This window comes from Neovison vison, chromosome 6, assembly GCF_020171115.1.
Source record: "Neovison vison isolate M4711 chromosome 6, ASM_NN_V1, whole genome shotgun sequence".
NCBI classification, from domain to species: Eukaryota; Metazoa; Chordata; class Mammalia; order Carnivora; family Mustelidae; genus Neogale; species Neogale vison.
The window spans coordinates 202,885,794-202,899,656 of NC_058096.1; the positions used below are offsets into that span (position 1 = coordinate 202,885,794).

At 45.0% G+C, this 13,863-nt stretch overlaps 2 protein-coding genes across 7 annotated transcripts; one reads left to right on the top strand and one right to left on the bottom strand.

The window, feature by feature from the left end:
* Positions 1 to 86: 86 nt before the first annotated feature.
* On the bottom strand, positions 87 to 2,053 carry SPCS1 (signal peptidase complex subunit 1). Its single transcript, XM_044253428.1, has 4 exons — positions 1,672 to 2,053; positions 1,278 to 1,337; positions 1,107 to 1,193; positions 87 to 596 (listed from the first exon to the last, which is right to left on the bottom strand). The coding sequence occupies exons 1-4, from the start codon at positions 1,885 to 1,887 to the stop codon at positions 471 to 473; spliced, it is 489 nt and encodes a 162-aa protein (XP_044109363.1). The 5' UTR covers positions 1,888 to 2,053; the 3' UTR covers positions 87 to 470.
* Positions 2,054 to 2,317: 264 nt separating this feature from the next.
* On the top strand, positions 2,318 to 13,852 carry GLT8D1 (glycosyltransferase 8 domain containing 1). 6 transcript variants are annotated; one of them, XM_044253423.1, is made up of 11 exons: positions 2,318 to 2,368; positions 4,024 to 4,159; positions 6,624 to 6,677; positions 6,760 to 6,858; positions 9,269 to 9,482; positions 10,979 to 11,096; positions 11,634 to 11,718; positions 12,074 to 12,186; positions 12,565 to 12,731; positions 12,845 to 12,957; positions 13,332 to 13,852. In XM_044253423.1, exons 3-11 carry the CDS (start codon positions 6,662 to 6,664, stop codon positions 13,520 to 13,522), a joined length of 1,116 nt encoding a protein of 371 aa, XP_044109358.1. In that variant the 5' UTR covers positions 2,318 to 2,368; positions 4,024 to 4,159; positions 6,624 to 6,661; the 3' UTR covers positions 13,523 to 13,852. The 6 variants fall into 6 exon arrangements, with proteins under 6 accessions (XP_044109358.1, XP_044109362.1, XP_044109359.1 ...); XM_044253427.1 differs by having other exon boundaries at positions 2,327 to 2,368; positions 4,028 to 4,159; XM_044253424.1 differs by lacking the exon at positions 2,318 to 2,368 and adding an exon at positions 2,388 to 2,493 and having other exon boundaries at positions 4,028 to 4,159.
* The last annotated feature ends 11 nt before the right edge of the window (positions 13,853 to 13,863 follow it).

The window sequence follows — 13,863 nt, forward strand, 5'->3', positions numbered from 1 at the left end:
AATAGAAATGATGCTCTGAGAACCACAAACTTCTAGCCTTGGCTTTTACTCATAGGTTTGCTTACAGAGCAATGAACAAAAGACTCTTTAGACACAGACTTGCACTGAGTTTTAATTGCAAACATTAAAACAATTTAACCACTCATAGTGAGCTATAAAACTTTGACAGTTAAATTGTACTTTCATTTAAGAGGCATTTATTCATCATTTTGGTAGACCTGAAAGAAACTTTGCATCCTTGTGTTTTCTGTTCTCATTTCAGAAGAATATTAAGAAAAGGAGGTCTGAAGTATTTATAAATCAAAAGCCAGCTGAGCTGGAAGTGAAATATAAGGAGAACAAAATCTACACGCAGCTGTGCCAAGAGAGCAGCAGTGGGTTTTAGCTCATGTTTTGAGTATGAAAACTGAGCTCCTCTCAAGCAAAAGGAAAGCAGGTGCAAGAGTAAAGCTAAATCATGAAAAACCTAATTAGTTATTTTTAGCATGCCTCTTAATTTTCCTTTCCCCTGGTTTCTTGTCTTCTGAGCCTGAGTCTTGAACAGGTAACCACTTGAGGGGGTGCCGGCGGTAAATGGGCCATGGAGGAAGTGTCAACTGAGCCAGAACAGAGAAAATCCATCAATATTAAACATTAAAAGTTTGAAAGAGCATTAGGTATAATGCCTGGTCCCCAAATACCTCCTATGCAAAGGGTAAAAACAGCAGCAGCAAAACGGACATTCCAATGAAAACAAGGTACCTCTGCCCAGACAACGTAATTTTAAGAATTGGGTACAACCCTCACCATTTACACATAAGGCTCTAAGAGGTAAAAGGTGAGGCGGGAGCATCGTGAAGACTATAGGGAATTCCTGCTAGCTCTGACTTTAAGATTACTAATTGGAGCAGCTGCCAATAGAAATGAGCTGTGTCGTTTTATATGCAGCTTTATCTCACACTTTCTGGCATTCTACTTTTCCAGTGACAGCAAGGTGAAACACTGATGGCAAAAGTAGGTTTCGGAACGTTGGTGCCGGTTCCCACTGCTAGGTCCAACCAAACCGGGTAACCAAATTCAGAACGCTTCACGCGCCACTAACATCCGAACACCCACAAACTTCTTACCAAACACGAAAAAGCAAATCCGGCCATAACTATATAGACAGTCCACCCGAACTGTTCAGCCACGTACCCGTAGATAAATCCAACTATCTGAAACAAACGAAGTGTATTAATTGCAATCAAGCTGGTTAGGGGAGAGGGAGGAAAAGGATACTGTGCAAAACCAATACTTACTGCAGAAAAAATAATAATTCCCTGAAACATCTGTTCGGCTAGCTTCTGGCCCTTGTAATCCTAGGGGTGAAGAAGAGCAAAGCGGGAATTGGTTCCACCACGGAAAGAGGCACGGTTCCTGGCCTGGCTCGCCAGCTTTGGCACCGGGCAACCCCAACGTCAGGGGCCTACCCCAAAACTGGGCAAGGAATGAAATTCTGGGTTTCCTGGGGGAAACAGAAGCATCCTAGCAGAGCACGGACAGGGGGCTCCTCCCGGAGGTAGAGAGATGGGGACCCGGGAAGCACAATTCAGGAAAGAGACGGCAAGGCAGCCATCCGAGCCAGGAACCGCGCCGCACACGGTTGGTGCAGCGGCGGAGCTGCGTGCGGGGGTCTTGGGGCCGAGCCCTCACCATTTGTGTGGGCAGCGAGCTCAGATGCTCCAACATGACTGGCTGAGAAGGCTGGCAGCCGGGCGAGGGCAGCCAGGACTCGGGGACCGCACGCGCCGGTATCCGATACCACGGGCAGCTCCAGGGGCCTACGGAGACGAGCAGTGGGATGGCCGCGGCCCCGGAAGCGGATGTTTCCCACAGATCCGAACGGCCCGAGGCCCCGCCCCGCGCCATCGCCAGGCCACCTGCGCTTTCGGAGCCCGCGGTAGCCCGGCGCCCTATCCTCGAGGGCTGAGGTGGTGACGGCCGAGAGGAGGCATCGCGCGCCCGGGAAAGCTTCGCCGTCAGTGCTGTCGGGTGCCCGGAGCCGCGGCCCCAGCCCAACAAACTGCCCTCCGCGGCACCACCTTCGCACAACGGCTGCCGGCGCGCCCCCTGTCTCCATGGCGACCGGCCTTTCCCAGCGAGGACCCCATCGGCGGGGCTGCCCGGCGGCGCCTGTTCGGCGCCAATCTCCCGCGGTCGGAGCGGCGGGCCGGCTGCGGGTGGGCGGAGTGCGCGGCGGCCGCGGAGGTAGCGGGCGGGTGGGCTCAGTCGCGAGTGCGGGGATGCCGGCGGCCCGGCGGCGAACTGGGTCCCCGGGCCTGCGGCGCGGGCGCTGAGCTGGCGGGGCGGGCCGCGGCGCGCACGGTGGCTCCTCCTCCTCCGGCTGCAGGTAAGGGCGGCCGCGGGGAGCGTCAGAAGAGAACGGCTTGGCTGTACCCTAATAGAGCGGGGTGGAGTGTCTCTGGGCCTGGGGGGAGCTTCCCGAGCGTCTCACCGCCCCCGTCGTCCCTAAGCGTAAGGGGGCCCTAATGACTCCTAGAATTTAGAGGGGACTACCTCGGACCACATCCTCGAGAGAAAGGGTATCCCCTTGAAAAGGGGACCCGCCCTCGGCCTTCCCTGCATGAGAATGGATACTCCCACCCGGAGAGTCTCTAAGTTGCCCGCCGGCTGCATCGGGCCCTCCCAGTAGAGACCCATCAAGGGTTCGCTCTGCCTCTCTCTCAGGGCTAGTGTTTACCTCCCAAACTTGGGCTCTCCCTTGTCGCTATGAGCGAGGTGGGGTGCCTAGGTTTCGGAGAGAACCCGCCCTGGGAAACCCTAGCCTCTGGCCTCTCTGCTGTATTGCGTGTCGGGAGTCACAGACGGTGGGGTTCTCAGCACTCCCGGGACTGCCGCCCTCATCCACGCATTCGGCACATTCACGGTACCTTTTTCTGGGCCACGCAGTGGGCCTAGGATACTGCCGTGACCAACACCAGGCCCTAGCCTTCCTAGAGCCCAGAGCGTGTCAGGGGAGACAACGGCACCACCCCAGGAATAAGTGACAGCAGGATTTATTCTGGGATAGGGAGGCCTGGGGGGATGTGGGAGCTCAGGGCAAGTGCAGCCGATGTGGGGTTTGGGAGAGTCTCCTGTGAGTCCCGAAAGCCAAGCAGCAGCTAGCCAGATGAAGAGGTAGGAGAAAGTGGATATATCCTTAGTGCCTTTCCAGATCTTTCAGCCTGACAGAGACTTAATAGACTTTTTATTGTATATAGAAATAGACCTATCCCTCCCCTGCCTCTTAAAGTTTTATTTATTTAAGCAGTGTTGACACCTAACATAGGCCTTGCACTCACAACCTGGAGATAGTCACTGGCTTCTGAAACTGAAGCCAGCCGGTCACGCTGTGTTATCCCTTTTTAAACGCACTTCACAGTGTGGCATTTGCTGTAAAGGCTTTATGGTGTTGGAGCTATAAGACATGATGGGAAAAGGAAATTACCTGTCAGGTTCCATTTGAGAGAGCTCTTTTGTTGGAATCCATGCTGGTCCTTATATTGAAATGTATTTTCACGACTTATTGAAGGTGGTGTTCCCTTTCTGCACCGAGAACCACCATTGCTCCTAATTACAAGACTGTTCAACAAATACCACATGCCGAATACCAGTCATGGTTTTTCGATGGTGAGGCTACGTCAGTAAACACTCTCAGTGCGGTTTCTGTTCTCATAGAGCTCACCTTCTAGTCGGGGCACACAGAAATAAAAAAGCAAACGAGATAATTTTGTAATGGAGGGGCTGTGGTGAACTTTACTGATGGCCTCTGAGGGGATGGATAAGGCGACAGAAAGATGGCCTTGGTCTTTGGTGACCTCAACGAGATCAGTTTGAATGGAACCCTAGGACAGAAGTCTGGCTGGAGTGGAGGAGAGGAGTGGAGCGAGAGATGAAATTTTTCCAAGCTTTTAGAGTGAAGGGAGTAGAGAAATGGGTCTGTGGATCAACTGGGGAATGGTGTCTTTTGCTTTTTTTTTTTTTTTTCTTTTAATTAACTGGAAGATAGAAGAGCCTGATACGCTGATGGGTCTGATCCAGCAGAGCGGGAGGGTTTGCTGAAGCTGCACCAAGGAAACAGAGGTTAAGTTACAGAGCATCTGTGGAATGGTCTTTCATAAGGCTACATATTAACAAGAGGGTAAGTGGAAACTTATGCACAGCTGCCGAGAATGTGGGGACTAATGCAGGGACTAGCCAATTTAAAAAATGGTGTTCTTTCTCCTTAAGGTTTCTTCACCCGTATTTCTGGATATGCCTGTCCTGGCTGTATGCATGTGTACATGTTTTGTGAGTGATTTGGGAATGTGGAGGTTTTATTTATAATTTCTAAACAAACAAACAAAAAAAAAAGAATTTCCGTAGGGAAAAATTGAATATGGCTGATCACGTTCACAGCTGTGTCCTCTTAGAAAAGTACAGCCACTGTTACACATGCCAGGGTCCGTGTGTGTTTTGAGAAATCTTTCTAACCGCATCAGTGAATTTCACTACAAAGAATTGCACCAGGAAAGGAAGTGTGGATCAGAATCATAATAATTGGCAGTGCTCATAATAATTGACATTTTGCATATAGATAACTGTAAAAGAGTTTTCAAGGCAAGTGGTTTCTGCCCTGCTGATCTCCTTAAGTACATCAAGTACCTGCTAGGATTGTGGGTTTTTTGTGTCTAGCTAACTGGAATAGCACAGATACATACATCTCTCAGTCCACATACTATCTGTTAAGTAACAGTTACTTGACATTGTTGAGCTAAAACACTATCTCTTGTACCATTAAATAAATGACATTTATTCAAGTGAGGTAGTTTTTTCCAGTCTTGGTAGAAATTGGCTCCAAGCAGCAGATGCTACAGTTTTGTCTAAGCAGCTCCTGGTCAGCCAGTTTCTGGCGGAAAGGCTCAGCTCACCGTGTGATAGAGGCGCACTGCTCAGGGTATATAATGATGTGTGTTCTTTAGAGAAGTTCATTGGTATAATGTACTTTATATATAGTGCTCTCGAAAGAGATAAGAGAGGGAAAGAGTGTGTGGGTATTTTTTTTAATATTTTATTTATTTATTTGACAGAGATCACAAGTAGGCAGAGAGGCAGGCAGAGAGAGAGGAGGAAGCAGGTTCCCTACAGAGCAGAGAGCCCGATGTGGGGCTCGATCCCAGGACCCTGGGATCATGACCTGAGCTGAAGGCAGAGGCTTTAACCCACTGAGCCACCCAGGCGCCCCAAGTGTGTGTGTATTTTTGATTGTTCTTTGAGAGTCTGAATTATTTTCTCCCAAATTTGTAGTGTGATTGATAATCCCCAGTTCTTAAAACAATCCTTCAATATATTTCTCTTTTTTTCAAAGGCCTTGAGAAATCGAGTGTCTGATAGGCACAAACTTCTACAGTGAAATTAATTCAGACTTACTTTGATTTTAGAAATATGCTATAATTCAAAGTGCTTTTTGAAGTTAATAGCCTTATGTAAATGTTAGGTACTCCCATGGGGGAGAATGAAGTAGCAAAGGATAAAGGTCTTAGGGGTAAGATCATAGTATCCTAGATGCATAAAAGCTTTTAAGGAAACATTATCCAGAGATGATGTAGAAATCTGATCATTTAATTTAGTTGCACACATATTTTCATTTCCACTGAATTATGATTGTGATTATTTTACATTTTACTTTTTTTAAAAAAAGATTTTATTTATTTATTTGACAGAGAGAGATCCCAAGTAGAGAGAGAGGCAGGCAGAGAGAGAGGTAGAAGCAGGCGAGCAGGGAGCCCGATGCGGGGCTCAATCCCAGGACCGTGGAATCATGACGTGAGGCGAAGGCAGAGGCTTAACCCACTGAGCCCCTAGGTGCCCCATTTTTGTTTATGTTGTTTGAGCTATGGGGCTCAAACTCACAAACCCTAGATCAAGAGTCCCATGCTCTACTGACTGAGACAGCCAGGTGCCCCTATTATTATTTTAAGATTTTATTTATTTATTTGACAGAGCACAAGCAGGGGGAGCAGCAGGCAGAGGAAGAGGGAGAAGCAGGTTTCCCACCAAGCAGGGTGCCCGATGCAGGGCTCCATCCCAGGGTCCCGGGATCATGACCTGTGCTGAAGGCAGATGCTTAATTGACTGAGCCACCCAGGTGCCTCTCTCTGTTATAGTTTTAAATGATTTTGGAAATGTTTTTCTCTTTAATTCCAATTAAAACTGGGTGGTATACAACTCAGAACAAGGATGTTTTGTACCTTTGAGGCTGAGCTCAGGTTATTTGATTATAGATAACTCAGTCCTTCTCTTATTTAACTAGGAATTTTGAGTAGAAATTCATTTGGAAAACATTTTCATCGTGGTTAGACACCCAAGTATTCCTCTTGGTAGAATTTATTTTGCTGACATTTAATGTACAAGGCTATCTGTTTCTCCCAAGTTATTTGCAAGTATTTTATTATCATGACTACTATATAAATTCAGATCTCAATTTGGGTTCTTGGAAACTGTTAATTCAAAATGAGTTTCTGGCAGAAAATACTGTATGTTTCTACCTGAATAAAAGTGTTGAGGCATTTTGATGGTAATTCTCATGTACCTGCTGACTTTGGGGGCTTGTTTTTGTCTTGTAGGGTTAAAATCTAATATTTATATAAGACAGAAGAGAAAGATGTCCTTCCGTAAAGGTATGCTCTTTGTACAAATCACGTTGTTTTTATAGCTGCTCAAAAGGTAAAGGGATTCACGCAGGCTTTTCCTGTGTTTCAGTAAACATCATCATCCTGGTCCTGGCTGTTGCTCTCTTCTTACTGGTTTTGCATCATAACTTCCTCGGCCTGAGCAGTTTGCTAAGGAACGAGGCTTCAGGTATGGAGCCCTTACTAGTGCCTTGGCATCTGTTGAGGGCCTGGAGTTCCCTGTATCCCGGCATCCCAAGTTACGTCTCTAGGCTAAAGGGAAAGACAGTTTTCTAGTCCTTACAGATGCTGTTAGGCTCTGGGAAAGGAGTGGAGGTACTCATCGTGCTCCTGCAGCCTCGCCCCGACCCCTTCTACCAGTTGTGTGGAGGTTTGTTACGGGTTTGATAAGGGTAGATCTTTTCACTACATCAGAGGCCTTAGGGGAGCCTCCATGCACTGCTGTCTGCTCACACTGTGGCATGTCACAGGGGGCTTTACAGGTGGGGACAGGTGAGTGACGCTCCTCCTTGATGCCTGCCCTGTTTACTAGTGTCGTGTGGTCACTTTCCTTCATCTGTTACTTTCCTTTAACCTGTGGAAGAGTGTCACTGGGACTAAGCACAAAACCATCAAGCCTACCAACTGATTTAAAAACCACTTTATTGTATAATTCTGTTGTCAGTTCTTTTAAATTAGTTGTTCACACTGCTCCTGCTTTGGTACTGAGGGATGTTTGAGGCTTCAGGATGTTTGTCAAAAATCACCTTGGGGTTGCCGCACACCATAGTTGACCACAGCGAGAGAAGACTGATAGCTTTCCCCAACCTTCACTGAGTGCTCCGATAGCGTGTTTTGTAACATGGTATATTTACATATATACATATTATTTGTACATAAAGGAATGTATGTTCTGGTGGGAACATTTATAAAAATGAAAAAAGCAGTCAGGCTCCATGAGATTAATTTGTTCACTCCTTTATCTCACGTGCATATAGATGATGGCGGTACACAGGAGATGCTCAGTAAATTTTCATTGAATACATGATTTCATTACCTAGAAAGAACTGTCCTTAAAAGTTTGGCATAGTACTTTCCTGGGTTTTTCTTCCCGTGTATATATTTTTTCTATTATGAGATTATGCACTCTATAAACTGCACATGACAGGTTTTCCATGTGATTGTATCTGAAGCAAGTCACCATGGTGGTAGATACCTTTTTTTTTTTTTTTAAGATTTTATTTATTTATTTGTCAGAGAGAGCGAGCGAGAGCACGTGCACAAGTGGGCAGAGAGGCAGGCAGAGAGAGAAGCAGGCTCCTTGCTGAGCAGAGAGCCCGATGTGGGACTCGATCCCAGGACTCTGGGATCATGACCTGAGTGGAAGGTAGAGGCTTAACCAACTGAACCACCCATATCCCCAGATACTCCTCATATATAATTTTAATGCCATGTAGTTTGTCTCCACAGGAAGAAGTCTTGGTGTAATGATTCAGACTTTTTCTGATGGCACCCCCACAAAAACGTGTTACACAAGAGCACACAAGTGTATCATGTGTACTTGCTTATTGTCTGCCCTTTATGATGGCGGAGATTTGTCTGTTTTATTCATGGCTACAACGCCAGTGCCTACGTACTGCCTTCCATATATTAGGTGTTCAGTGAATGTAAATGAATGTATATTACAAAAGGCTAAAAAGAACCTTTACAAAACAGTACTTAGAGTTGCTATGTGTGATGCAGTCTGATCCGTTCCTAATTCTGTTCCAATTCAGGAACTGTTTTCCTACTCAAATTCTGATTGTGACACACTAAACTGATTTCATGCCTATTTATGGGACATAATTCATAGTTTGAAAAACAACTGTTTAGTCTGTTTCTAGGTTTTCATAATTATAAACAAACTTGTGACTTCTGATTAACTTCTCAGATTTTATCCTTAAGAGAGGACAAGGGGAATTACTGGCTCGGAGGCCATGTACCTGTCTGAGGTTCGTTTATTTATACAAGTAATCTCAGCCCCTGATGTGGAGCTAGAACTCAACGACCATGAGATCACGAGTCGCATAGTTTCGCCGACTGAGCCAGCCAGGCGCCCCCCATTTAAGTTTATTTTTTAAAAAAATATTTTTATTATTTATTTGACAGAAATTACAGGTAGGGAGAGAGGCAGGCAGAGAGAGAGAGGAGGAAGGAGGCTCCCCACCGAGCAGAGAGCCCGATGCGGTGCTCAATCCCAGGACCCTGAGATCATGACCTGAGGCGAAGGCAGAGGCTTTCCCACTGAGCCACCCAGGCACCTCCCATTTAAGGTTCTTGATACAAATTGCTAAAATACGTTCTAGGAAGATTCTGTTGTATTCCCACCAGTAGTGTATCAGAATTCAGTCCACCAATTTTTTTTTTTAATGCTTCTGCTTTTCCAAAAGCCTTGTTACACATAGGAAAAAGTTTCTGGGCCATATGCCTCACATTGCAATGAGGGGAGAATGAGGTAAGTATAGTCCTCACCTTACCTCTTTTCATATCTTGGGCTCTCTATTCAAAATCTCATGAGACTGTTTGTATCACAATACCTTCCTTGTGTGTGTTCTTTGCAGATTCAGGAATTGTGGGGTTTCAGCCCATAGACTTTGTCCCAAATGTTCCCCGACAAGCTGTAGACGGGAGACAAGAGGAGATTCCTGTGGTCATTGCTGCATCTGAAGATAGGCTCGGGGGGGCCATTGCAGCTATTAACAGCATTCAGCACAACACTCGCTCCAATGTGATGTTCTACCTTGTTACACTCAATGGTACAGCAGACCATCTCCGGTGAGCTCTGCTTGCCTGATGATTCTGCTTCTAGAGGATGCTCTAGAACAGGCCAGCTGCCAATCCAGGAAGTTTTTTTTCTATATGTATATACTTTTTCTATACAGCTGGGATTATCCCACATCAGAACTGCACATATGACATGTTTTTCCATGTGATTGTATCATAAACATTTCCCCATTGTAGGAGAAACAATACAAGGAATTTATGCCAAGATGTAAATCAGCTGTGCCCTATACACATTGTCGACTCAGGCTGATACCATTTGGTAATGAATTTCTTGGTGAAAGATGCAATATGTTAATTTACATCCTGTTACAATTTCCTTATTTCATGGACATACCCTGAGTAAATCTAGAGTGGGATGGGACGGGGGAGCAATGGCAAGGTGGTGTGGTGAAGTGAGCGGACACAGAATCTGGATCCTGACCCAGAGTGATTGGGGGAACATTTATTTAACCCCTTGGAGCCCATTTCCACATCTCTAAGTGTGGGATGAAAATACCCAACTTAATGAGAAAATATATAAAAAACACAATCATTCAGTAAATGTTCCTTACTACAATTGCTGTAACTAATCATAGAATCCTAAGTTGATTAACAAAAACTCACCTAGGTCTTAAAAATGCTCTGAATTCAGATTTATGAAATTTAGTCAAAGAAACATCTTGTCTAACAGGTTAACAGTTGTCAAAGTTGTTTTTTGTTGTTTTTTTTCTTTTAAGATTTTATTTGACAGAGAGCACAGGTAGGTAGAGTGGCAGGCAGAGAGAGAGGGAGGAGCAGACTCCCCACTGAGTGGGGAGCCGGATGCGGAGATCAATCCCAGGACCCTGGGATCATGACCTCAGCTGAAGGCAGCGGCTTAACAACTGAGCCACTCAGGTGCCCCAGTTGCCAAAGTTCTGAAACATTCCCGTCCTTGTGGCTTTTTCTACATGGTTCATGTTTAGTTGAGAAAATTGTGATGACTTTTTAACCCCCTATTTTAAAAACTCCAAAACCATCTAAAATGTAGAAACAAACACTACATTAGAATAGCTACAGAAAGAATGTACAGTACCTACAGTACCTTAGAATATAGACTTTTCTTAAGAGACAATACCTTAGACTTGGAAGAATTAGTCATTACAGTGAATTAATGAGTCTGTAATAATGGGGTGATTCCCACTTTGTTGATAATTAGCTTTCACTGCCATCATATTCTGACTTTTCTTCATGTATGTGAACCACCTTCATGTATGGACCACATATGGTAATGGGATTTTCTCGGGAGCACCATCCGTCACCACAGAATCTTGGTTCAGGCAGGGACGTGGGTGGGCGTCCCCTCACTGCTGGTGAAGAAACCAAGGTTTGCATAGGTGAAGGGGCTGTAAGACGCCTATCTGGTCACCAGGGTTCCTCTTGTGTTGTGCCCTGGAAGGCACAGAGAAGGCTGTAGTCTTGGGGACATGGTTATATAAAACTAAAATTTGGTGCTTTATTTTCATCAGGTCCTGGCTCGGCAGCAGTACCTTGAAAAGCATCAGGTACAAAATTGTGACTTTTGACACTAAACTTTTGGAAGGGAAAGTAAAGGAGGATCCTCACCAGGGGGAATCCGTAAAACCAGTGAGTTCTCTGCATCCTTGTTTGTACTTGGGAGTTTAGTTGACTCTAAGACAACATAGGTTTGAACTACAGGAGTCCACTTACATGCAGATTTTTTCAATGCGGATTTTTTTGATACAGTACTGTAAATGTTTTCTCTGCTTTTAACATTTTTTCTAGCTCACATTACTGCAATGCAGTATATAATTCATGTAACATAAAATATGTTGACTGTTTATATTCTAGGTAAGATTTCTAGTCCATATTAGTAGGTTATCAAGTTTTGGGGTAGTGACCTTTTATGTGGATTTTTGACTGTCAGGGGGCCGTTATCCCTAAACCCTGCATTGTTCAAGGGTCAGCTGTATTAGAAAAGGACTGGAATGCCCGAGTAACTGGGCGCACCGCAAGTAGCTCCCTGGGGGACCCAGGTGGGGCGGTTCTTGAGCCCTTCCGCTGTCTCCTGCACGGGCATGAGCAGCGTTCTGGAAAATTTCTAATAAATGCACAGCCACTGACTAATCTTATGCCAATGCTTCTTTCCTTTTTATTTCCCAGTTAACCTTTGCTAGGTTCTACTTGCCAATTCTGGTTCCCAGTGCAAAGAAGGCCATTTATATGGATGATGATGTAATTGTGCAAGGTACCAAAGATTGTCACCATTGGTGCTTTTCTTGTCCAGAGTGTGAGCGGCTGTGGTGGTTTTAGCATCCTCTAAAAGGTCATCCTAATTGGGAAGAGTGGGCACTTTTTTTTTTTTCCCTCAAGATTGTATTTATTTATTTAACAGAGATCACAAGTAGGCAGAGAGGCAGTCAGAAGACAGAGAAAGGGGGAAGCAGGCTCGATCCCAAAGACCCTGAGATCATGACCTGAGCTGAAGGCATAGGTTCAACCCACTGAGCCACCCAGGTGCCCAGAGGAGTGGGCATTTAAGGCAACTTAAAGCGTAAATCTTAACAACAAAGAAGTGTAAATCTTAAATTTGTCTATTTCAGGGGATATTCTTGCCCTTTATAATACACCACTGAAGCCAGGACATGCAGCTGCATTTTCAGAAGATTGCGACTCAGCCTCTACCAAAGTTGTCATCCGTGGAGCAGGGAACCAAGTGAGTTACTTACTGGGTATCTTGTTCAGACACTGCCATGCTCTATAACGCAGGGTAATAGGGGGAAAGCGGCAAAATCAGGGAGCTTTCTTTTTTGCTGTTTTACATTCCTCAGTTCATCCCAGAACTCAAGGTTGCTTTCCTATGGCTTGGTCAGTGAACATGACAACCTAATTCTCCTTGAATATCTGGCTTAATATGTTTATTCTAGGTTCCTATTCTAACTTGGAATCTGAGATGTCAACTTTATTTCCTTTACACAGAACCCTCTGCTGATAATCCAAGTAGTTAAATAAGCAGGTTTTTTTCTTTACTATTGGTTATATATCTATTCTGTTTGAAGCAGTAAACATACTATATATCCCATCTGTGTTTTAGTATAATTACATCGGCTATCTTGACTATAAAAAGGAAAGAATTCGTAAACTTTCCATGAAAGCCAGCACCTGCTCATTTAATCCTGGAGTTTTTGTTGCAAACCTGACAGAATGGAAAAAACAGAATATAACTAACCAGCTGGAAAAATGGATGAAACTCAATGTAGAGTAAGTATATAGCTGGCCACCCTGTGAAAACCCTTATTTCAACTCTGGGGACGTCTTAAGACTAATTTGTCGGGATTCTCCACTAACACCTTCCATTTGTTCTCTCTCCCAAGAGAGGGGCTGTACAGCAGAACGCTGGCTGGCAGCACCACCACACCTCCTCTGCTGATTGTATTTTATCAACAGCACTCTACCATCGACCCCATGTGGAACGTCCGCCACCTTGGTAAGTCAAAAAAATCCACCAAAAGGCCTAAGCTAATAAGGAATTAGTTGAAGGACTATTCTCAGGGACGGGATATATCTAGTTTCCTCCAGTTTGATGTAGCATTCTTTTTTTTTTTTTTTTTTTTTATCAGAGAGAGAGAGGGGGAGAGAGCGAGCACAGGCAGACAGAATGGCAGGCAGAGGCAGAGGGAGAAGCAGGCTCCCGGCCGAGCTAGGAGCCCGATGTGGGACTCGATCCCAGGACACTGGGATCATGACCTGAGCCAAAGGCAGCTGCTTAACCAACTGAGCCACCCAGGCGTCCCTGATGTAGCATTCTTATTTCTAACTAATACTAGTACAATCATTTGGCTCTTTTTCTCTCAATGTAAGGTTCCAGTGCTGGAAAACGATATTCACCCCAGTTTGTAAAGGCTGCCAAGTTACTCCATTGGAATGGTCACTTTAAGCCATGGGGAAGAACTGCTTCCTATTCTGATGTCTGGGAAAAATGGTATATTCCAGACCCAACAGGCAAGTTCAGCCTGATCCGAAGACATATGGAGATCTCAAATACAAAATAAAATGTAATTTATGCTATAAGCATTTCTCAGGAAATCCTGGAAGACAGTATGTGTGGGAAGTAACAGTTGCAAGGCTTCCAAGCCAATCTGCGGCAACCCATGGAAAAAAGAACATTTCAGCTGGGTAAAGAGGACAGACTACCCTGGCTAACAGACAATAAATGTCTCCCATCTGCCTTACCAAGTGTTTGCTTACAACCATGCTGAATGACCAGAGGTGAATGGACTGACAGGGATGGTACAGCTAATTCAACACTGCTGCTTGGTTTTAATTTTGTAACCTTAACCTGTGATCTGAGCTGTTAATAAAGTGAAACCTACGTTTTTCAATAGGTATCTTG

Bases quoted from the DNA above. Each gene is read 5' to 3' on its own strand.
- SPCS1 (XM_044253428.1), bottom strand. From the start codon at position 1,887: ATGGCGCGGGGCGGGGCCTCGGGCCGTTCGGATCTGTGGGAAACATCC. The intron at 1,194-1,277 runs GTAAGTATTGGT...CGTTTGTTTCAG, and splicing joins GAATTATTATTTTTTCTGCA to ATAGTTGGATTTATCTACGG. The intron at 597-1,106 runs GTAAGAAGTTTG...GTTCTGGCTCAG, and splicing joins GATTTGCTTTTTCGTGTTTG to TTGACACTTCCTCCATGGCC.
- GLT8D1 (XM_044253423.1), top strand. The intron at 6,859-9,268 runs GTATGGAGCCCT...TGTTCTTTGCAG, and splicing joins GCTAAGGAACGAGGCTTCAG to ATTCAGGAATTGTGGGGTTT. The intron at 12,187-12,564 runs GTGAGTTACTTA...TCTGTGTTTTAG, and splicing joins TCCGTGGAGCAGGGAACCAA to TATAATTACATCGGCTATCT.